This window comes from Lissotriton vulgaris, chromosome 9, assembly GCF_964263255.1.
Source record: "Lissotriton vulgaris chromosome 9, aLisVul1.2, whole genome shotgun sequence".
NCBI lineage: Eukaryota > Metazoa > Chordata > Amphibia > Caudata > Salamandridae > Lissotriton > Lissotriton vulgaris.
Window position 1 is genome coordinate 7093785 of NC_141697.1, and position 25274 is coordinate 7119058.

A 25274-nucleotide genomic window follows, 5' to 3' on the forward strand; every position below is an offset into this window, starting at 1 on the left:
TTTCCCTCAGATAAGGAGCCGTTTAATCGCGGTAAAATCATCAATCTACTACAAGAAATACCATCCTTGAAATCTCTGACAAGTAAAGAAATCGACCTAGTACTGTTTCCAATAAAAGAAAATAACAAACTAGTACAGGTATCCTTTTATTCACCAGTTTTGCCTGGAATAATAATCAGAGAGAAGGAAATTCTTCACAAAAATGGCTATGATGTAATCTCGGTGGAAGATCTTAAAATCAACAACCTAAACAAAGGTACATTAGGACAAATTAATAGAAGAAAAGAAAACAACAGTTCTAATTGGGGAGACTCAGCATTAAATATTATGAGGAAAGATTCACTTAAAATACAAGTAATTCAAGGAGAGAGGTCAGTATGGTCCCGGAATCCAACCTCTAGTAACACTGACAACTCAATAAAATCGTGGGCATGGTTATCAGAAACCTTAAACAGCAAAAAAATGGTAAATTCACAACAACACCAAGTTTAGCAAAGGTCTGACGTTATTGTCCTGGAACTTGGCAGGGAAAACTGATATAAAAATGAAACATGCAATCAAAAACTCCCCTGATATCATCGCCCTCCAGGAAACATCGTTAATCAATACCTTTACTCAAAAAGGATACTATGTATACGAAACGTTGGCAAAAAGATCTAGAAGGGGACACGCCAAGGGTGGTCTGGCAATATTGTTAAAAGAAGATCACTCTTGGTCACAGGAAATAATCGACACAAACATAGACAATCTACAATGTTTAACAGTATCCCTTAGAACTCAAGCGTCAGCCAAACTAGAAAAAATATTACTTTTCAATATCTATGCACCTCCCAGTAATAATAATGATTTGCTGTTCGACCGCCTAATGGAGATTATCACTCATATTATTGAAGACCAATCTCACTTGCCATACCTCATAATGGGGGATTTGAATGCTAAAATTTCAAACTGTGAGATAAAGAAATGGGCTCGTCTCTTCAAAGAGGAATCTTTGGAAACATCACTCCCTGAATTCCCAAAAGGATCTAAATCAGATAAGAGGGGACGCGCACTACTATCTTTTCTCTCCAGCATTAATGGGACTATATTAAACGGTAACATCAACGGTGACATACCAGCAACATACACACGGCAAGGAAATGGATCTCCCTCTACCATTGATTACTTTATATGCGGGATCGAAGGAAAAGAACAAATAATTCAACTTTCGATAATATTCAGTGAAGAAAGTGATCACGCTCTTCTAAACCTTTCAACCCATTGGATTGCACAGTCCTCTTCTTATAACCAGCCAATATTTCTTACAACAAAAACTGAAGTAAACATAACAAGGCGTCGCATTTATTGGGGGACAGAAAATCTGGACTATCTGAGGCTACTAATTTCCGAAACCAATATATTGACCAACATATATTCAGATGACCCTGTAAAGAACTTTGAACAATTAACGAATAATCTCAAACAAGCTCTGCAAAGTAAGATAGAACACAACAGATCAGTAAAAAGTAAATGGAAAAATAAGAATAAAAACTGGAATCAACCAGTCGTAAAACAACTCAATAGACTGATACGCGCCCAGTATCTGAAATTCTCGTCAGCAAACAAAAAGGAAATCAATAGATTAAAGAATCAAATACGACGAGAAAAAACTAAACAGAAAAAACTGAAGCAGGACTTCAATTGGACTGAAATCCAACAAGCAGCTAAACAAAACAATCAGCGTAAATATTGGACACTGATTGCAATAATGACAGGATCCAAAAAAAAGCTGGAGGCTACTCCTGTTTCAGAAGAAAACTGGGATATTTACCTTCGTGAGCTATACAAACAGAATAAGTATATTAAAAATGAAGAGGCGGGAGAACAAATTGTGGAAACTAAAGATACTAAGATCAATAAAACGTCGGCAGTGTCAGTCTCTATGAATATCAGGAAGGCAAGGAGCACGGGTGCATCTGGCCCCGATCAGATACCTGTCAAGGTCTACCAAACTGACCATAAAGAGTGGGGATTGGTGCTCTCGCCGCTATTTAACTATGTATTCGACAGTGGTCAAATGCCAAACTCCTGGAAAGGAAGTATTATAATCCCGATTTACAAAAAAGGAAAAAGAAACATACCGGGAAACTACAGGCAAATTGCCCTCATGGATGCTGTTGGGAAGATTTTTGCAGCAGAAATCCTGGATAGGCTGAAAAACTGGGCCTTCTCATTAGGTCTAATTCCTAAGTTTCAGTCTGGATTTCGCTCAAATCATTCTGTCACTGACAATGTAGCAATCTTCCAAACTATTTTAGACAAGTACGTAACAGGGAAAAAACAAACTATTTACGCAGCGTTCATCGATTACTCGACAGCTTTCGATCGAGTGGATAGACCGACCCTGTGGTCAAAGTTGAGAAGAATGGGCATTCCGGAGCAGCTATTACATCTGATAGTGAATCTACACAGTGACACCTGGTGCCGGGTCCAAATGGGAAGTGACAAGGGCCTATCGAAGATAATACGAACATCAAATGGCCTGAAACAAGGGTGCCTCTTGGCTCCAATTTTATTCTCACTGTATTTAAGTGACCTACCTTCCCAACTGCAGCAAGGGATATGCACTCCTCCTAAGATAGCCACTGAATATATTCATTCCCTGCTGTACGCAGACGATATAGTCATGTTTGACCTAACACCTTTCGGACTACAAAATCTTTTAGATATTTTATACAAGTATTCAAGAAAAAATTATCTAATCCCAAATACGAACAAAACCAAAGTGGTTGCTTTTTCAAACCAGAAGAAAAGGGTAAGGTACGAATGGAAGTTGGGAGGTGAGAAACTAGAACAAGTAAAGGAGTATACATATCTGGGCAGAATTTTCTCACAAAACATGAGCAACATCAACCAAATCAACCACCTGAAAAGGAAAAGTGATCTGCATGCTGGGGCCTTGTCCCGCTTATACTCGGCCACTGGACATAGACATTTCTCTGCACTGATTCAAGTCTATCGAGCCAAAATCACACCGGTCCTGTCCTATGCCTCGGAATATATTCCTTTTAAACAATGGACCTATATGGACTCAGCAGAAGGTAGAATATTGAAAAAACTACTGAAGATTTCTACATCTACCCCAGTACAGGCATTGAGACTGGAATGTACCATCACGAGTGCATATGCTACAGCTATAGCTAGTAATATCAGGTGGGCCTATAACCTTCTTCATTCAAAAGAAGGCACTCTAAGAAGATTACTAAAAGTAGAGACATTCGAGACTAGCTCTACCCACATTACCTTTTTAAAAAATATGCGAGAGGCCCTACAGCTTGCAAAAATCAATGTGGAAATTTTGTCTACATGGTCACCAGCTCAACTTAAACTTTTTCTAAAAAATTTCACTCCCAAATTGAGCTACGAGATCGATCACTCACATTGTAATAGACTATCGTCATATAAATACTATGCAGCCTCGCAGGAATACAAACAATGTCAGCCTTACTTAGAGTATACTCTTCAACACGGTGCAAGGCGTGCAATTATGATGTTGCGCCTTGGAACACTTCCTGTACAAACCTTTACTTCCTCTTGGAGGCCTGACAGTTCTGCCCTTTGTACCCTTTGTCAAGGGGGCAACCAGAATTTGGAACACTTATTTTTTATATGCCCAAATGCAGAAATTGTAAACGCAAGGTTAACATGTCTTAAGCCCATCTATCGGTCCTGTAGGATCACTAGCTCACAAGACTTTTTATCATTATGTAAAAGCCCTCCTAATGAATTCGTCTGTTACAGAATTTTTACGTTTTTGAAAATCTCATTGAAAATGTATTAAATGGAATGTATAAATGTATATTTTATTTTATTTTGTGGTCCTCGAAAGAGTACCGTAACAAAAATAAAAACTTTTGAAACTTTGAAAAATTTAAAGGTGGTGGCACATTTTGTTACACAGCGAGGGTGGTACCAAGCATAATAGATTTGTGGTGGTATTATAAACCAGTTCAATACAAGTAAAATTGAAGATAATGAAGCCCATGTGTAGCGGTATCGAACAGCCAGTAGTGCAAGGGTGTTACTTCCGTTTAGTCTTCAATAGAGCGAGCGAGGGTGCCATGCGCAGGAGGTAAATGGTTCCATGGATTTGGAGCATTGCAGAGAGCGCACGTTGCATGGTGAAGTTTTTCTTGAACTTCAGGCGGTTGAGACTAACCGAAGGCTTCCCTTTTTGATCTTTTCTTCCTTCATACGAGTTTGAATAGTTAGTTTCTCCGATATTTCAAATGTCCACGTGTGTAGCCTGGTCTGTGATGCAAGCGTCTTTGGGTGGATAGGCTGGCCTTCATGTGGCTGTGCTTCCTTGGTCTGAGTGCAGAATCCGTCTTAGAGCGGACGGTCTGGATTTGGGATGCCCATGAGTAGAGCATTACTGTAACCAAGTCACGCCAGGACTGAGACTTGGACCATTGTTTTTCTTTTTTAACTCTTAGCTGATGAGCAAGTGTCTGTTGTGTCCTAGGATTCTTAGTTGGTGAGTGGCAGCCTTTGGAGGATATTTTGCTATGGAGATTATTTGGGGGTTTCATTACTCATCAGTGACATTAAATCAGATGTTATTTGTTCAGATCCTTGGTTTATTCAGTTAGTAGCTTGTTTGGGCGAAATAGCTTAAAGGAAATCTAGTTTGAGTTGCATAAGTTTCTGAACACAAACGTTTAAGAAAAACTCCTTTTCAGTCTTGATCAGTCCATAGTACACAGTATTCTTTAATTCACTTCATATGAATTCAAACGGGTCCAGAGAAATCACTAACTCAATGTAGCCATTAATGTAGGCAACATGTGTTTCGTCCTCATGGACCCGTCACCACTGACTTCTTCGGGGCTTGGAGTCTGCGAAGCATTTCAACAGTTCCAAATAGATCATAATCAATCATGCACATACATTTGAATCCAGTTTGTGTTATGTAACCAGTTTGTGATGTGTGACGTATTTTCAAAGCTGTAATCGCAGTGTATAGTATCTGTGAGTACGCTTATCAACATGTGTCTCCGTCAGCATCTAACACGTCGTCCGTCAGACACTGATGGATCCATGTGTTGATCGCAGTGCTTACCAACACTACACTATATATTTAGTGCGATTACACCTTTGAATATAATTCACACATGCACACAACTGGTTACGAAACCAGAATCTGATTCAAATTTACATTATATGCATGATTATTGATCAAGATATATTTTAAACTAATGAATTACTTCGCAGACTCCTAGCCCTGAAGAAGTCAGTGGTGTCCGAAACCACAACGACGAAACACATGTTGGCTAAATTGTTACCGAGATTTCTCTGGACCTGTTTAGAAACTTATAAACTGAATTAAAGAATACTCTGTACTTATCAAGACTGAAGAGTTTTTCTTGAACTTAGGTGCTCAGGAACTTATGCAATTGTTGTAGAGAGCTTTGTCTCCGACCTAAACTAAGGATTTGGAGGCCAACTTCACTCCTTGGAGCACCTAAGACTTGTGCATTAACAGATATTTTGGTACGCCCGGATTTGCGCAGGCGTATAACCATGCCACTCTTCTAGATGAGTCTAGTTTGATATTCAGGATCTTAACCCAGGACTTGATTTCTGAGATGTGGGAGGCTAGCACCTGGAGCCTATTTGAACATGTCAATTAGCTGGGTTAATCTGCATATTGGTGGAAAGATACACTGTTGTCCATTTGTGCCCCTCAGAGCCAGGAACAACATCTCCTTGTCCAGCAGGACAGTACCACTGCTCCAATTTAGGAAAGGGTTGAAGACGCTCTTCTTTAAAGAGCATTAACTGTACACAAACCAGTTTCTTCTCCTATCACTCGTTGACATCGTCTTTGACCCTGTAGAGCACTTTGCCTTTTTGCTAGGTTTACTCTATAGAAATAGCAAACGTACTGTGCTCCAGCTGAGGGTCACCTAGTGGTTTTACCTTATGAATACACAGTTTGGGGGCTGAAAGAGTCAGTGGTTCATCTAAACTCTCCCTTCCACGTTTGAACAAGGCTCCCTTGTTTAACACCTTGGCTGCTAGTGGTTTTCCCTTCCTGCGCTGACATTCCTTGAATCTCTCTATTCATGACGAGCTCAGCTCGTCATAAGCACAGCTCAACTGTGCCTCATGACGAGCTGAGCTTGTCATGAGCATGGAAGGGGTTAAGGAAGTTAGAGAAATGGAACTGCAACCAGTTCAGTCCACTGAGGTCATAGCCGTTGCACTCTAGGAGAAGGAGAATGCCAGGGTAGATGATGTCGCATGTTGTGGATAGGGTGAGTAAAGTGATAACTGGTAGTCCGCTACAGTCGCGGGGAGTCATCCACAATCATGAAGAGGCTCCTTTCTGTACGATGCCCAGCATGGACGCGTGATTAGGAAGGTCTAAAGAGTTGGTGAGATCTGGGTGCCAGGGGGCCCTTACACTTGGAAAATGCCCTCTGGGCAGAATACAGTTTGTAACAAATGGGCTACCAGGTCCCCTCCAACCTGGTGACTACTTCCTGTAGAGTTTGGCATCTGGCTATCCAGGATGCACCGTTCTGCAGACTCCCAGGATGGCAAGCAACTTTCTCATCACTCAGACCGCCTTGGTCTATCCAGAGGTGTTGCTACCAAGGGGCTACACACCCCTGGAAACACTGGTTTGATAACTGGCTTCTCTCCTGTCCCTAGTGTCAGCCGGTCTACCTAAACAATAGCAGACACAAGAAGATGGACGGAGTGCTGAAACTTTTCATCCACCCGCACCCAGTCAAGAGATCTGGGTTGAATCCATTATTGTTTTGCTCACTATAAAGCCCCAGTTTGGACCCACCCATATGCAAATCAGTCTTGACCCTGCGGCTCATGGAAACTGACATGGGTCTCGTGCTCACTGTATGACATTGTTCTGCATTCTGTCCATCAACTGTGGTTTTTGCATTTGTCACCCCGAGTGGGATGGGTATGCTCAGACGTGAGTCCCATGCTCTCCATGCCACTGGAGTCACGCTATCCTGGCTTAGGAGGGCTGAAAGCCCAAAACCGGTCCTAGGATGCTTGATTCCGGTCCAGGAAAGACATGGCTTGGCATTTCGGGCTGGACTGTTCCCATGGGGCACAGGGTCAAGACTGATTTGCATATGGCTGGGTTCAAACTGGAATGGCATGGTGAGCAAAAAAACGATGGATTTAGGCCCAGATCTCTGTACTGGGGTGAATGTATGACATTGTTCTGCATTCTGTCCATCAACTGTTGTTTTTGCTCTCATGCTCACTGTGCCACTGAATCCAAGCTAGCCTGGCTGATGGGGTGTGATATCCCAAAACCAGTATCAGGATGCTGGTTCCTGGTCCAGGGAGGACCTGGCTTGGGCGTTTGGCTGCACCGATCCTATGGGGGAGCAGGTTCAAGACTGATTTGCATATAGCCAGGTCCAAACTGGGGTGACGAAGTGAGCTAAAGAACAATGGATTTAACCCTAACCTATGACTGGGGGTGAATGTTTGGCAATGTTCAGCATTCCGTCCATCATCTCTATTGTGTCCTTTCCTATGAGTTGTTAGCACATCTCCCCAAGAGGGCTGAAAGCTGTCTACAGGACAAGCCCCGTGTAAATCGGTAAACGGTCACTGGAAATCTTGAGCAGCTAAAGTGACTAAAGTCTGCGCCTGGACCGGGCCCAGGGCCAGAAACCCTGGTCCCTTTTTCAGACATCCAGGGCTTTCTCACAACCAGCAACTGGAAACCATGGCACAAGCTAGCAGACTTAAATATACCTCTGAGCAATTAAGGACTTTCCATACACCTGGTACTCTTAATTGTACTAGAGTACACTGCATAGAAAATTACAAATTCTGCGTTAACTGTTTTTCGTTTTACTCCCAGTCTGGAAGCTGAGATTGTTTACCCACTTCCTAGTCCAAACCCATCAACTCCACAAAATAAACCTCTCACTTTCATCTGTATTAATTGTCGTTCTTTACCCAAACATAAATCAGACATTTTCGACCTATTATTGAACAACCAAACTGATGCTCTCTTTTTTACAGAGACCTGGCTCCATGAGCGTTCAGGTCCAGATGTTGCAGCAGCACTACCTGGTAATTGCGCCTCAGTGAGGAAGGATCGCAACTCGAAAACAGGTGGCAGGATAGCGGTTATTTTTAAGAAGGATTTTAAATACGATTTTGAACCTCACCCAAACTGTGAGGCCGTTGTTTTCAAATTAAATCTTTCCCCTAAGTTCACCTATTCTGGTGTACTCGTTTACCGCCACCCAAACCCCTCCTCAGCTTGGTTCTCAACTTTTGCTGAACTCCTAGCTCCATATGCTAAAAAAAGCCAACTTCTCCCTTATTGGAGACTTAAATCTCCATTTAGAAAATACAGCATGTACAAACAGCTTAAATCTTATCTCAGATCCGGCCTCCTTGAGTCTACAATTACTAAACTCTGGTCTGACACATGTAGCAGGGCAGTTCTTAGACCCCATTTTTTCCAACTTAGCAGAGATCTCTTGCTCTCTGGCCCTCCCAACAAGCTGGTCCGATCATTATCTTATCAAATTCTACTTAACACTTCCAGCACATCTATCATCCATTACCAACATGCTGGTGCCACAAATTGGAAAAAATTAGATATTACGGCCCTTAATAGCTTTCTGGACTTCCACAAACCTTCTCCCTCCCAACAAGTAAACCAGCTATCATAATCAGTGCAAAACTGGTTTTTCAACGCCAAAAACACTTGTCTACCCCTTAGAAATCAAACGAGCATTTACAATGCAATGGTCTCGGCATTATTAAAGGTAGAGCTATTGGCATTGCTCATGACATTTTTTTTTCATGTTTTTTTTTTTTAAACAAATAAATTGTAATGTCATTTACAATGGCAATAGCTGAGCATCGGAGAGTAGTAGAGTATTCGCGGACACAGAGCCACACACACACAGAGAGCGCCACACACACACACATACACAGAGACACACACACACACACACACAGCCCCACACACACAGAGCACCACACACACACAGAGCCCCCCCCACACACACACACACACACACACAGCCCCCCCCACACACAGCCCCACACACACAGAGAACCCCCACCACACACACAAGTCCCCCCACTCACACAGAGCCCCCCCCACACACACAGAGCCGCCCCACACACACACAGAGCACCCACCACACACACCGAGCCACAAACACACAGAGCCCCCCCCACACACACACAGCCCCCCACACACAGCCCCCCACACACAGCCCCCACGCACACACAGAGCCACGCACACACAGAGCCACGCACACACAGAGCCACGCACACACAGAGCCACGCACACACAGAGCCACGCACACACAGAGCCACGCACACACAGAGCCACGCACACACAGAGCCACGCACACACAGAGCCACGCACACAGAGCCACGCACACACAGAGCCACGCACACACAGAGCCACGCACACACAGAGCCACGCACACACACAGAGCCCCACATACACACACAGAGCCCCACATACATACACACACACACACACACACAGAGCCCCACATACACACACACACACAGAGCCCCACACACATACACAGAGAGCCCGCCACACATACACAGAGAGCCCGCCACACAGCCCCCCACACACAGCGCCACACACACACACACAGAGCCCCACATACACACACACACACAGAGCCCCACACACATACACAGAGAGCCCGCCACACAGCCCCCCACACACAGCGCCACACACACACAAATGAAGGATTAGAAGTAAAAAAACCTATAAAAAAACAGTGCAGTGGCACACATGGAGGGTGAGTTTAAAAAAAACTAAATTGTGAAGCACACATTAAAGGGTCGCATGCAAGACTGTTTCTATGAGGTACAAATAGAGCACTGTCAGAAGTCAAGATGCTACATTAAATAAGGTCTAGCCAAATGGCCCCAGCTTCTGATCTGCCCCCCTTCACAGATAATTTAGACCCTTACTGATGTCAACAAACAAACTGAGATGCTGTTGCGAATGCGGCGCCCCCTGGCGAGTGGTTATAGTTAGGCAGACCCCGGCTGGTCATATTGACCGAGTTCAGCCCAGCATCCCCTTACACCCTCCCTCCGGGTCCTAGGGATGAGGGCGGCACGTCCTGCGAAGAGCGATACTTACATATGCATAGCTCCAGAACATAAGCATAATAGGACCAGCACACCACCAGCGAGATGAAGACCACCGGGACCCAGCCCAGCACCCGCTGGCTGCACTTGAGGACGTACGAGGGCGCCATCCTGGCTCTGATGCGGGGAGCGATCTGCCGGAGGAGGCGTGGGCAAGTAGAAGCTGTGTGACGTCAGCACGCAGCTCTGATGCCATACCAGACTAAGAAGGAAAGGGATCAAAAAGTCACTCTAAATAAAACGGCGGAAAAACAGTTGCTGCACAGAAGGCTTTGATCAACAGGACTGAAAAGTATTAAGGAGGGTAATGCTCCAGCAAAGTGTAAATTGAGACAGCAGCATGCAGTCCCAGCAGAGCCTGGGAGAGAGAGAGAGAGAGGCGGCAGCAGGGGCCTGAGGCACAGAAAACAGCAGCGATAAGTACACGAGCTGATAAAGAACAGGCACACCCCCCCCCCCCCACCCCCTGCAGACCGGCTCCCATCCTCAGGGAGCCGACGCAACACTAACTTCCGCACCTCAACCCCGTGTTTTCCAATAATTGCCCACCTATTCGCCCAAAATGAATCTGTGCCACTTAAGTATACCCCTAAACTTTCTCTTAGGAATAAGAAAAAGCAAGCCGTCAGGAGGGCAGTGGAACACCACTACGTTTCTCCGAGGCAAGGCAGAAATGCCTCGAAGAAACCACTGCCATTTTCGTGATTGAGGGGCGTGTTTTCGTTCTCTCCTCTTCCCATTGGCTGGAAGGTAAAATTCCAGCCAATGGGAAGAGGAAAGAACGAAAACAAGAAAGAGACAAAACACGCCCCCGAATCTGTAAAAGACGGGGCTTGAACCGAGTGACGCCCCTCTCCTCCAATGGCTGGCCTCCGTTTAGGAAGCCAGCCATTGGAGAAGAGGGGCGGGTTCAAGCCCCATTCTAAGAAACATTAAATCTTCGGACCGAACTGCGCAAGCGCAGCCTACGGTCCTCGACCTAAAAACTGATAATCATCGACCACCTGCTCCATGGTTCAATGAAGCTTTGAAAAGTAAAAAAACTAACTCTACAATCTTGGAGAGGAAGTGGAGAAAGAACTACAAAATGCCTTAAAACACTACCACAAACTATGTAAACTAGCATGAGTAGATTTTGTTTCTACTACCATTGAAAAAGCTGCTAACTGCTCCAAGGCTCTTTTTAATACTGTTAAGGAACTTGCAGGTTCCAAAACTCAAGCACAGCCTCCCACATTGACTAAACCTCACTGAGGCGCCTTGACCTCTTTTTTTCGTCCAAAAAGTTGATAGAATTTACCAAGACATTGTGCAGGAACAGACAAGACCTCCTTCCGCTGCCTCTCCATCGCAACTTTCTCTCGGTATGGCTGATTCACCATAATTCAGGCGGGAAAATCTGCACTCCCCGACCACTCTCTTGTGACTTTACTTCATAATGAAAGCTTAATTAAACTTCTAAACAATATGAAATCCGGATCGCCAAATGATCCACTACCTTTTTTCAGTATTAAAACAGTTGAGCTCTTCTTCACTATCGGTGATAACTGACCTCCTAAACGCTTCCCTGCAAGAATCCGTTATTGCATCTACATGGAAACATGCGATGATTCATCCCCTCCTTAAAAAAGCAAATTCTGACCCTCAGGTGTCCAGTAATTACCGTCCTATATCTCTGCTTCCTATCTTTTCAAAAATTCTGGAAAGAAGCATCCACTCACACTTAACCCAATTTGTGACAACACACAAACTTCTTCATCCTTCCCAGTCAGGTTTCAGAGTAGGTTTTTCCACCGAAACCACCGTACTTGGGGTCACTGAAAGTATATGTCGCCACCTGGACAACAGGGACACCGTGGCGCTCATTTTACTTGATTTGAGCGCCGCCTTTAATACGGTGTCTCATACTGTGCTAATAAATACACTTAAATCACAGGATATTAGGGGGCCCGCATTAAACTGGCTCACTGCGTTCCTTTTAAATCATACTTTCCAAGTATTCTCCCAAACTGCCTTCTCTGAAGTCCGCTCTTTTGCCCATGGGGTACCACAGGGATCCATCCTCTGCCCCCTGTTATTCAATCTTTATTTAAGACCACTGGCTGATGTGGCGGAAACAACTGGTTTATCCCTTTTCTCTTACGCCGATGATTCCCAAATCATCTTCTCCCTTTCCTCACACAAAACAAATCCCCCCTCTTCTCTCAAAATTGGCTTAAATAAAATAGCGTCATGGATGCAGCAAAATCTTCTTAAAATAAATGGAGAGAAAACTGAGGTATTGGTGTAGGGAAACAAAAAGATCTCTGGAATCACAATCCTTGGCCATGTGAAATGGGTGACCTTCCGTCCCTTTCCCCCCAAGTTCGTAATCTGGGCATCATAATTGATGATTCACTCAGCATGCATCCCCAATCAGTCAAACTCGCAGCGACTTGCTTTACCATTCTCAAAGGGTTAAGAAAAATCTCCTGGATGCTTCCGGAATCTACTAGAAAAACCGTGGCCAATGCCCGAATTACATCTAGGCTTGACTATGTTAACATACTCTATCTGAGATCAAATAAATCTGTAGTCCTTAGACTACAGGTGATACAAAATGCCGCTGTCAGACTTCTGTGTGGAGTCCCAAAGACCACTTCCGTCTCAACCTATCGACACAAATTACATTGGCTTAAAGTCGAGAACCGGATAAAGTTCAAGGCACTCCGTTATATGCACAAAATTAAATCTTGCAGTGCACCTCACTACCTTCAGTCCTTGGCCAGTCCTTACTTTCCTTCCCGAAATCTTCGCTCTGCCACCCAAGGAAGGTTCGTCGTCCTTAAATTTAAATTAGCCTGGATGGGCGGCAGGTCTTTTTCCTACCTTGGTCCCTCCTTCTGGAATTCTCTACCCTAGCACTCCGTAACGAGATGAACTATACTCGGTTTCGTAAATCCTTAAAAACTTAGCTATTCAACAGATAATCAGCTTTTTATGTTTTCTTAGGCCCTTATTTACCTGTTTTTGCACTGGGAAACCCTTTTTGAGTAGCTGCTGGACACTATAAATTTAAAAACTAAACTACTAAAGTTGCAATTTGCTCATAAGTGACATTAAATCAGATGTAACTGTTATACCAGGTTTAGTCCAGCCTGAACTGCCTAGCATGGTCCCAGGATGTTTGTTTCCGGGCCAGGGAAGACATGGCTTGGCTGTTCGAGCTGGACTGTTCCCATGAGGCACAGTGTCAGACTGGTTTGCATATAGCTGGGTCTGAACTGAGGTGGCGAAGTGAGCTAAAGAACGATGATGAATTCAACCCAGATCTGTGACTGGGGGTGAGTGTCTGAAAGGTTTCAGTACTCAGTCCTTCATTTCCTGTGTTTACTTTAGGTTGACAGGGTATGCCCAGACGTGTGTCCCTTGCTCACTTTGCCACTGGATTCAAGCTAGCCTGGCTGATGAGGGGTGTTATCCCGAAACCGGTCCTAGGATGTTTGATTCCGGTCCAGGGAAGACATGGCTTGGCAGTTTGGGTTGGACTGTTCCCATGAGGCACAGGGTCAAGACTGATTTGCATATAAATGGATCTGAACTGAGGTGGCGAAGTGAGATCAAGAACGATGATGGATTCAACCCAGATCTGTGATTGGGGTGAGTGTCTGAAAAGTTTCCGTGCTCCGTTAATCATCTCCTTGTGTTTGCTAAAAAGGTGGAACATGTACTTTTACATGTTCCAACAGTAAACATCCTAAATCTTCATTTTTACTGTGCAAAGACCAGTAGCCCCATAGGCAAATACAGAGTTACAGGCTGACACCACAGCTCTGCTAACTTCTGAATGGGACTACTAAGGTTGGTACTGTTTGGTATCAATCGGTGCTTAAATCTGATTTAATGGGTAAATCGAGATCTGATAGAGACTTCACTCTGCAGGTTTCTTACCTTTGAATTTCCGAGGCATCAGGCTGGATCCTTAAACTTTTGCTGAGCAATTCTCCTTGTTCAAGGTGTCTGGTGGCTCCCTTCGCACAGTGTAATGTTGGCGTCTGTAGCGTCAGTTATGATGTCGCGGTGCCTATATAGGCACCACGCAGGTATCAGTGCTTTTCTCTCCGTGCCAGTTAAGCGCCGATCTGGGAAGTGCTACTCCTCTGCTGCTTTTTGGCAGGCTTTTTCTCAAATTGGTGTGTGCGAGGGATGTCTTCGAGGAAGACCAGTTTCAAACTATGCAGGACTTGGTCCCGCATTATGTTTTTTACCGATCCCCACCACGTATGTCTTTGGTGTCTCTCGCGGAACCACGATACGAAGTCTTGTTCGGACTGTCAGGCTATGACTTCGAAGACCTTGAGGGAGCAAGCAAGGATGTTACTCGCCACCTGGCAGTCGACATCGTCAAGCGAGACTCGGAGGAGGTCACGGTCCCGTTCGAAGAAGAGGTGGTCACGGGACTTGTCCCGAAGCCTCAAGTCTTCTTTCTCCCATTCAAGGTCCTTGTGACACTTGGGTAAGAGGCACAAGAAGAAGTCCAAGCAGACTTCGTCTTCACCTCAACTGGTGTCCGTCGTCAAGAGCGGTAAGGAGCACCGATGCTCTAGGCACGGTTCCGTGGTGCTGGAGCCAGAGTCTACTTCGCCCCCCCCCCCTTTCAGGGAGCCGGAGTGACTCCCACTCAAAATAGTTTTACGAGGCCATGCGCCGCATATTTGAGATTAATGACCCCGTAGGTGAGCCTTCGGGTCTCGTGGGGTCAGAAGCTATTGCTAGACTGATTACCACCACAAGAGTCAGAAGAGTGAACTGGGGAGGAATGAGCTTCACTAACATCACAGCCAGGCAGCGGAGCTCTCTTCCACTACATCTTGGGGCCATACCCACCCTCCTCGCCTCCAGAAAAGAACTTAACAAATGTCTGTTTAACAACTAGTAATACCCTGGCTCGGTATGCTCACGCTTGGCAAGCGCCAAGACCCCTATGGGTAGACGTGTGCTATATATGTCTGTATAACGACACATTCTCTTCCTTTTCTTTCTTTTCCTCCTACTATTCCGCCAAGTCAGGAACGGCTGGTGGAGGATCCTTTGAAGCTGCTCCAAGAGGAAGTTGCAGCTCTGTTGGCCAAAGGAGCTATAGAAAGGGTCCCAGTTTCAGAAGTCGGTGGTGGCTGTTGTTGCCGCCACTTTCTGATTCCGAAGAAGAACAAGGGGCTTCTGCCCATTTTGAATCTTCGGACCGTCCATTTCTTCCTCAGAAAGGAGCAATTCAAAATGCTCACTCTGGATCAGGTCTTGTCTGCCTCAGACCCAGGAGACTGGATGGTAGTGTTGGACTTGCAGGATGCTTATTCTCCCATTCCCATCCTGCTGGGCCACATGTTACCTGCGGTTCAAGGTAGGCCACAAGCACTTTCAGTTTACCGTGCTCCCCTTCGGCCTTACCAGTGCCCCTCGGGTGTTCACCAAGGGGATGGCGGTCGCCGCAGTACATCTATGCAGGTTAGGGGTGTCGGTCTTCCCCTGCCTTGACGACTAGCTGCTGGCTGTTGAAGGTGTCCTTGCCCAAGACCATCGTCTCACACCTTCAGGCAACAGCAAATCTCCTACATTCCCTGGGGTTCTCTATAAAAGTCACACCTGACACCTCCTCAGATGCTCCTTCTCATCAGATCTGGTCTGGACACAGTGCAGTTTCGGGCTTATCCTCCCGAGCAGCGAGTCCGGGAGATTCAGGCTATGATTCTGATATTTCAGCCTCTATCCTGGGTTTCCGTCAGGCTGTCTCAGAGGCTGTTTGGTCTCATGGCCTCCTGCATCCTGTTGGAAAGACACGCAAGAGGGCGTATGCAGGGTCTGCAGTGGGACTTGAAGTTCCAATGGGCACAGCATCTGGAAAATCTCACCAACATGGTTCAGTTCTCGAAAGGAACTGTGAAAGATCTGCAGTGGTGGTTAACGAACCACGATTGGGTCAACGGCAGACCCCTCTCCCTTACCTAACCAGATCTCACAGTTGTGATAGATGATTTACTTCTGAAATGGAGTGGTCATCTGGGAAAGGTGGAGACCAGGGGACACTGGTCTCCGGCAGAGTCGGAGCTCCACATACATTTATTGGAGCTTCAAGCTATTCGGTTGGCTCTGGAAGCATTTATTCGCTCTGTCAAGAAGAAGCTAGTGAAGGTGTTCACGGACAACACCACCACCATGTGGTACTGCAACAAGCAGGACGGGGTGGCGCCGTGGATCCTTTGTTGAGAGGCTCTGCATCTCTGGACATGGTTAAAACAGCAGGGCATAACCCTGGTGGTTCAACTCCTGGCAGGTTCTCTGAACGCCAGGGTGGACGAACTCCGCCATCAATTCCTAGCGGATCACGAATGGCTTCACCATTGGGAGGTGGCGCAAGGTCTCTTTAAGCAGTGAGGAGAACCTTGGTTAGATTTGTTCGCCTGTGAAGAGAGCGCACAGTATCAGCAGTACTGCGCGCTGGAGTTTCCAAGCCAGCTCGGCGACACTTTTCGACGCGAGTGGAGTTCTGGCCTGTTGTATGCCTTTTCGCCCATACCACTCCTACCCAGGGTTCTGAAGAAGATCCTGAGCGACTGGTCCCCAAGTCATTCTTGTGGCTCCGGACGGGGCGAGGAGAGTCTGGTATCCAGAGTTTCTGAGTATGAGTATTTACCCGACAGATATGTCCGGACCAGGTTCAGGTTCAACTGTTTTCATCGTCTGGTATCTTTTCCAGCCACAAACGATTGGTCTAGGCAGCTCTGTCCATGTCCGTGTGACGATCTATCTCCTCAAACCCCAATGCATGTGATTCTTTTTTTGTAGATTTTACGCTAATGAGCGTGCAAGATGGATTATCTCTTTTTTAAAGCAAGGAGCACGGCAGCAATGTCGTCCGGCCTTTTTATTCTTACAAATATTTGAAAATGTGTATGTGATTGAAATCATAACTGGTTTCTTAAAATGTATATGAAGAAAAAGGAGAAGCATACATTTTTAACTGTTTTAATAATTGCTATAATCTGTGCTTTATGGGGGTAGCTGTTATTGTAATGCACTTTTAAAAGATATATTGTGTATATGGATTGTTTTTGGTATTTCTGCTTTCATGATTTTATCTAGTACTTGAAATCGAATAAAGCATTTTCTGAATCTGAGTATTGATCCTCCGATCAGGCAGATCTTCTGTTGCAGCGGCAGTGGAGGGTTCTCCACCCGAACCCGTTAACTCTGCTCCTCCATGCATGGAGATTGAGCTGCAGCAGTTGATGGCTTTTGACCTTCCTACTGACGTTTTTAGCGTTAATTTGGTGGCGAGGCGGTACTCCACTAAAACAGTATATGGCGGTCGTTGGCAGAAATTTGAGTTATACAGCACAGAAAGGTCCATTGACCCTCTTTCTGATTCTCTTTCCACTGTCCTTTGATTCATTCTGACCCTTGCTCTGTCTGCTTTTTTGTGGATGCCCGACCAGCCCTCTCTCTTCGTCTCCTATTGTAAATAGATTTCTAGAGGGGCTGGCTCACTTATTTCCACCCACGCCGTTTATTAGGCCTCAGTGGGACCTTAATTTGGTCCTCACCGACCTGATGCCTTCTTAGTGGCAATTACATCTGCCCGGAGGATGAGTGAGTTGCAGGCATTATCCACATCACCTCCTTATCATATGTCCTTTCCTGGACAAGGTGGTGCTTTGCACCAGGGCATTTAGAGATATCCATCTCGGTCAGTCCATCACTTTGCCCACCTTCTTTGCTCCCCTCACATCCCACTGAGGAGGAGCGTCTCCACCATTTGGACACAAAAAAGAGGATTGTTGTTCTACCTTGACCGTGTTCCTCGTGGATAACCAACAATTTGTGTGATTTGTGGGAGAAAAGAAGGGAAGGGCAGTGCAGAAATGGACCATCTGTCGCTGTGTCGTTCTGGGCATCATCAAGATCTGTTATGCCTTGGCAAAGAAGCAGTCCCCTGAAGGATGAAGGGCCCATTCCACCAGTGGAAAGGCTACGACTACGGCCTTTGCTCAGGGTGCAAGATATGTCAGGCCGCAACGTGAGCATCTTTGTACGCGTTCCCAAAACACTACTGCCTTGAAGGTCAGCTACACCGGGATAGACATTTTGCCCGTTCAGTCCTGCAAGACTTCTAAGTCTAGGATGTGAGTCCGCAACCCACCTCTGGGATGGTATGGCTCTGGTATATGATTCAAAGGTAAAGAATCTGCAGCTAGAAGTCCCTGATGAACCAGTTACTTACCTTCAGTAATGCATTATCTTTTAGAGACTCCATCTGGCTGCAGATTCCTTACAGCCCCTCCCATTCCTCCCCGCTTTGCAGACTGATATTGTGTGGCTAGGGTTATTCCCTTTTTTAGGGCCCTAGTTTTGCACACAACTGTCAGTTACTTTGTGGCTCTGCTCTTCTGGCTTTGAATATATGAAAAGTACTGATGTCCGCGCGCCTGGGTGTCTCCTATATAGACACCGAAATGTCATAACCGACACTTCTGGCGCCGTCACGTGGAGCTGAATGGAGCCACCCGACGCTGTGCGCACGGAGTATTGCTCAGTAAAAGCTTCCGGAACCAGCCTGCGCCTGGGAAATTCAAAGGTAAGGCATCTGCAACTACATAGTCTCTACCAGATACGGACGGTAAGTAACTTCTTGTTTATTGCCATTAGTGGGCAAAGTGCTACTTTAGGATTTGCCACTTTAGTTGCCCATGGTTTCCAGTGCCCATTTACGGAGGACCTCGGAGCTAGTCCTGCAGACATCTTTCTGCCCTTCTCGGTAGACGTTCTGGCAACTACCGGGAGAGATAACAATAGAGGTCTACCACTAGAGGAGGCATTACCTCCCTCATGCAGGCGGCCACACTAGTGTTAGCCGAAAAGGCGAGCTTCAAAGGCAAACACTGCTTTTGAAGGGTAAATGGGGATCACATGGGAGAGGGACTGCGCTGTTTAGGTAGAGAGGCTGGCACTGGGGAGAGAAGCCAGTTGTCGAACCGTTTTTTCCAGTGGCATGTAGCCGCTCATCTGGGGCTGGGCTAAGGAGCTCTGAGTGTCGAGAGAGGGGCCATGCCAGCTTGAGAGTGGGCAGAATGATGCGTCCTGGGATAGCCAGATGCCACACTTCCGAGTAAGTGGTCATCAGGCGCGAGAGCACATGCTAGTCCATTGGTTGCCAACCGCATCCTACCCAGAGGGCTTTTTCTGGAGATAAATAGGGCACGAAGGAAAACACAAGGAATCTCGGGTAGTAGCCTGAGGAGGGAACAAGAGGCAATAGGGCTCTAGAAGATGGTCAGCCTCCAGTCAAACCATAGATCACAAATAGGGACCACTTCTAGAAGATAAATAGGGCACCCCGGGCACCCAGAACTCTGATTTCGAACAACTTTGAAGAAGAAGCGAGCAAGGACTGCCCTGCTGCACCGACTGACTAGCAACAAGAGGTTGCACTGTCGAGGATTAGACCTGATGGCTAGCGAAGAGAGGGACTGTAACTGAAGTACCCAGCTCAAAAAGCTGTCTCTCGAGCCCAGTCCAGCCAAGAGACTCCAAGGCCAGCTGACTGGCCTCCTGTTCTCAGTACATGGAAACAGCTGAAGAAGCCTGCTGGGGAAGTGGGCAGCACAGTCATCCAGTCGCCATCACCACAGCCATGCTGCACCAAGAACCAAGACCTGATGCATAGAGTTGCAGCCGAGTTCGCTGACCTTGGGAGTGCCGTCAGAGTTGCCGGGGCCCTCAGAAGGCGAGTAATCGTCCTAGGTTGGATTGGCCTGTGACCATGTCAACAGGCAACTGGTAGTCCTGTGGGAACAGGACTTCCGCCATTCTCCAGTGGACTTTGTGGGACATCTACTGTGCACCCAGGACCTCCCCTCATTATCTGTGTGGACATAGGAATCCAGGGAGACCCCCGTCAACCATGTTGCATCGACAGTATCCTGAAAGCATCTTCATCATCCTTCATCCCTTGCATCAGGACCACTCCGGGGGAATCAATTGCAACGCAGATAAAGGCCCTGGAGCTGCTGAAGGATTGCTTCCCCTGTGAATGTAACTCTTCTTGAGGACCTTATTGATTCTCCCCCCCCCCCTTCAACCCTCTAGGTCCCTGCTGAAGTTGGTCGCCCCAAGTTCTCCTTACTGACCGCACGGACACCTAAGTTTCTAAATGTTAGTGTCCATTGTGTTGACTTTGAAAAGGCTTGTTTGCGGTTGAGTGAAATTGCTTAGAATTAATATTGCTTGTAAAATCAATCTCTCTGGAATCCTCTTGTGAATCTTTTTCACTCTAGAGTCTAAATTATTTCAGTAATTCAGTCTATTTTTATAAATTGGTTTCGGATTTCTTTGGTATCCTGTTGATTTCTTCTTCAGTTGTTTTGGTGCTGTTTGATTACTCTACACCTCTTCCTCTGTGTAAACCTTGCTGCTCAGTGTCAGCTTCCCAGTGTCGAACTGAGGATTTTACATGAAACCTACTGGGCCTAAAGGGGTTGGTAAGTGTACTATACAGTGAGGTCGGCCAACCACACCATATGATATGCTCCATTTCCTCTCAGTGCACAGGAAGCCCAATAACTCACCAGTGGGCACTGACACACCAAAGTACGGGCGCAATATAAGAATTTCAGTCCCAAGGAGAAAGCATGTCAGAATTCACATCCCTCCTAGTCCCAGGAACTGCCATAAACATAATAGACCCCCCACAATCCCTGGAGAATGAGGGTGGGAACACACAACTACTTGTTGAAGGGGGGGGGGGGCAAGAAATGCACAGGCAGCTAATGGAGATTTGTGTTCTAGAATTCCAGATGGAGCCTCTGACGTCAGAGTTTGAATAAAGAGACCAATTGAGTCGCACTGTCTACTCCCCACGAGAGCACCCACCAACCACCTAACAATGCCATGAGGCACTCAACGGTGTGTTGCATAAAACATTCATGCAATATGGAGACTCTTACTCAGAGGACACGTGTTCTGCGTCTTGTGTTTGGAGATGTGCTTCTCTTTGTAGCTCTGCAGCTTTTTGTGCTACGGTCTGTGGGTTTCTTTGTTACACAGCTACTACTTCAAGAGACTACTAAGGGGAGAAGCTCAGGAGTAACACTACAATAATTTACAATGGAATGGAATGCATGGACTGTCTCCAGCAGGAATGTTAGGGGGGGGGTTGGGGTGTAATAGGAATAAATTCAGTGGTGAAGTAACTGTCTAAGACTCTCACATGCAACGTATAGGGTCTGTGTGGCAAGGCGTGAGCAGCTTCGATGGGCCCGACAATGGAAGAGTCCATCCAGGCTTGAAACGTGTGGGATGTGGATGTGGCGAGCACACTAGTCGTGGCTCGGGGACTCTGAAGGGTGCTCTTAATGTGGAGAGTACGACTTGACTTTAACGAGGTTCCTTAAGTGGGATAAGCAGCTAGTCTTTCCTAATTGACTGTTTTCTTGGCTTTTTGTTCAATATTGTAATGATTTTTTTTGTACCTTTTCTAGGAAATGGAGCAATCGATGAACATGTTGAATTCAAACCCTGAACTCCCGGATGTGTCTGAATTCATGACCAAGCTCTTCACTTCCAAGTCCTCCAGCAAGTCTAGTAGCAGTGCCAGTAAAGTGAGCAAGAGCGGTCCGGGCAAGCGGAGGTAGTCGCACGTTCTGGTGCGAGCACCTGTGGGCATGTAGAGCGGCACCGGACCTGAAAGGGGTGCTCTACTCATCGTGTCACGTCGGGGCTCATTTGGACTTTGTTGGATATGGTCGGAGATTTTAGTTTATTTAAGATGGTGGTGGGCATCCAACTTCGCTCTCCACTCCAGTGTGTGGACTGCAATGGCAGTGGGTGTCTCTCACGGTTCATAGATACATATGCACAAGGAATTAACTTATATGAATATTGTACCTGGATGTGTAATAAACGAGAGTCTAATCACTGCTCCCTGTCCGTGTTATCTGAGCTGGGAAGGGATTGAAGGGTGAGAGTCCAGTCAGTGTGATCTGCAATGAGTAACCGATTTATCCAGCACACAAACACCTAATGAATGTCATTTATGTATCACTCATATGGACGCCCAGCGAATGGTTTACAGAGTTACTAAACCTTGTCACCTAATATTCCTGCATTGAAGAGGTGGTAATCAAGGGTAACCTTTCACAGTATCTGTACTCGTCCCATCTCTTAAGCTGTGTGTTGTAAGCTCACCTGACAAGCCTCAGAGAAGTTGTGCATCATGGGGTTAACATTCACACTACCTGTAATCTTCCCATCTCATGAGTTGTACTGTGTTGTACCATGAGGTGAACTATGACACTAGCTGTAACCGCACAACCCCGTGAGTTGTACTGTGAGCTCACCCGACACGCCTCAGGGAAGCAGGGTACCATGGGGTGAACTATGACATTTGCTGTAACCTCCCCACCCCATGAGTTGTACTGTGAGCTCACCCTACACGCCTCAGGGAAGCAGGGTACCATGGGGTGAACTGTGACATTAGCTATAACCTCCCCACCCCATGAGTTGTACTGTGAGCTCACCCTACACGCCTCAGGGAAGCAGGGTACCATGGGGTGAACTGTGACATTAGCTATAACCTCCCCACCCCATGAGTTGTACTGTGAGCTCACCCTACACGCCTCAGGGAAGCCGGGTACCACGGGGTGAACTATGACACTAGCTGTAACCTCACCACCCCGTGAGTTGTACTGTGAGCTCACCCAACACGCCTCAGGGAAGCCGGGTACCATGGGGTGAACTATGACACTAGCTGTAACCTCACCACCCCATGAGTTGTACTGTGAGCTCACCCTACACGCCTCAGGGAAGCAGGGTACCATGGGGTGAACTGTGACATTAGCTATAACCTCCCCACCCCATGAGTTGTACTGTGAGCTCACCCTACACGCCTCAGAGAAGCAGGGTACCATGGGGTGAACTATGACACTAGCTGTAACCTCACCACCCCGTGAGTTGTACTGTGAGCTCACCTAACACGCCTCAGGGAAGCCGGGTACCATGGGGTGAACTATGACACTAGCTGTAACCTCACCACCCCATGAGTTGTACTGTGAGCTCACCCTACACGCCTCAGGGAAGCAGGGTACCATGGGGTGAACTGTGACATTAGCTATAACCTCCCCACCCCGTGAGTTGTACTGTGAGCTCACCCAACACGCCTCAGGGAAGCAGGGTACCATGGGGTGAACTATGACACTAGCTGTAACCTCACCACCCCGTGAGTTGTACTGTGAGCTCACCCTACACGCCTCAGGGAAGCAGGGTACCATGGGGTGAACTATGACATTTGCTGTAACCTCACCACCCCATGAGTTGTACTGTGAGCTCACCCAACACGCCTCAGGGAAGCAGGGTACCATGGGGTGAACTATGACACTAGCTGTAACCTCACCACCCCGTGAGTTGTACTGTGAGTTCACCCAACACGCCTCAGGGAAGCCGGGTACCATGGGGTGAACTATGACACTAGCTGTAACCTCACCACCCCATGAGTTGTACTGTGAGCTCACCCTACACGCCTCAGGGAAGCCGGGTACCACGGGGTGAACTATGACACTAGCTGTAACCTCACCACCCCATGAGTTGTACTGTGAGCTCACCCTACACGCCTCAGGGAAGCCGGGTACCACGGGGTGAACTATGACACTAGCTGTAACCTCACCACCCCATGAGTTGTACTGTGAGCTCACCCTACACGCCTCAGGGAAGCCGGGTACCACGGGGTGAACTATAACACTAGCTGTAACCTCACCACCCTGTGAGTTGTACTGTGAGCTCACCCTACACGCCTCAGGGAAGCAGGGTACCATGGGGTGAACTATGACATTTGCTGTAACCTCACCACCCCGTGAGTTGTACTGTGAGTTCACCCAACACGCCTCAGGGAAGCCGGGTACCATGGGGTGAACTATGACACTAGCTGTAACCTCACCACCCCATGAGTTGTACTGTGAGCTCACCCTACACGCCTCAGGGAAGCCGGGTACCACGGGGTGAACTGTGACATTAGCTATAACCTCCCCACCCCATGAGTTGTACTGTGAGCTCACCCTACACGCCTCAGGGAAGCAGGGTACCATGGGGTGAACTGTGACATTAGCTATAACCTCACCACCCCATGAGTTGTACTGTGAGCTCACCCTACACGCCTCAGGGAAGCCGGGTACCATGGGGTGAACTATGACACTATCTGTAACCGCACAACCCCGTGAGTTGTACTGTGAGCTCACACGACAAGCCTCAGGGAAGCAGGGTACCATGGGGTGAACTATGACACTAGCTGTAACCTCACCACCCCATGACTTGTACTGTGATCTCTACCAACACGCCTCAGGGAAGCCGGGTACCATGGGGTGAACTATGACACTAGCTGTAACCTCACCACCCCGTGACTTGTACTGTGAGGTCACCCGACACGCCTCAGGGAAGCCGGGTACCACGGGGTGAACTATGACACTAGCTGTAACCTCACCACCCCGTGACTTGTACTGTGAGCTCACCCTACACGCCTCAGGGAAGCCGGGTACCACGGGGTGAACTATGACACTAGCTGTAACCTCACCACCCCATGAGTTGTACTGTGAGCTCACCCTACACGCCTCAGGGAAGCCGGGTACCACGGGGTGAACTATGACACTAGCTGTAACCTCACCACCCCATGAGTTGTACTGTGAGCTCACCCTACACGCCTCAGGGAAGCCGGGTACCACGGGGTGAACTATAACACTAGCTGTAACCTCACCACCCTGTGAGTTGTACTGTGAGCTCACCCTACACGCCTCAGGGAAGCAGGGTACCATGGGGTGAACTATGACATTTGCTGTAACCTCACCACCCCGTGAGTTGTACTGTGAGTTCACCCAACACGCCTCAGGGAAGCAGGGTACCATGGGGTGAACTGTGACATTAGCTATAACCTCACCACCCCATGAGTTGTACTGTGAGCTCACCCTACACGCCTCAGGGAAGCAGGGTACCATGGGGTGAACTATAACACTAGCTGTAACCTCACCACCCCATGACTTGTACTGTGAGCTCACCCGACACGCCTCAGGGAAGCA

General features: G+C 47.0%; 1 protein-coding gene across 1 annotated transcript in view; it reads left to right on the forward strand.

Moving 5' to 3' along the window:
- Nucleotides 1-22134, forward strand: part of EMC7 (ER membrane protein complex subunit 7) — an 82772-nt gene extending 60638 nt beyond the window's left edge. The window contains exon 5 of the mRNA XM_086936910.1: nt 21696-22134. Within this exon, the coding sequence (XP_086793036.1) occupies nt 21696-21848 (153 nt within the window). The 3' untranslated portion in view covers nt 21849-22134. The remainder of the gene's footprint in view (nt 1-21695) is intronic.
- Nucleotides 22135-25274: the final 3140 nt, after the last annotated feature.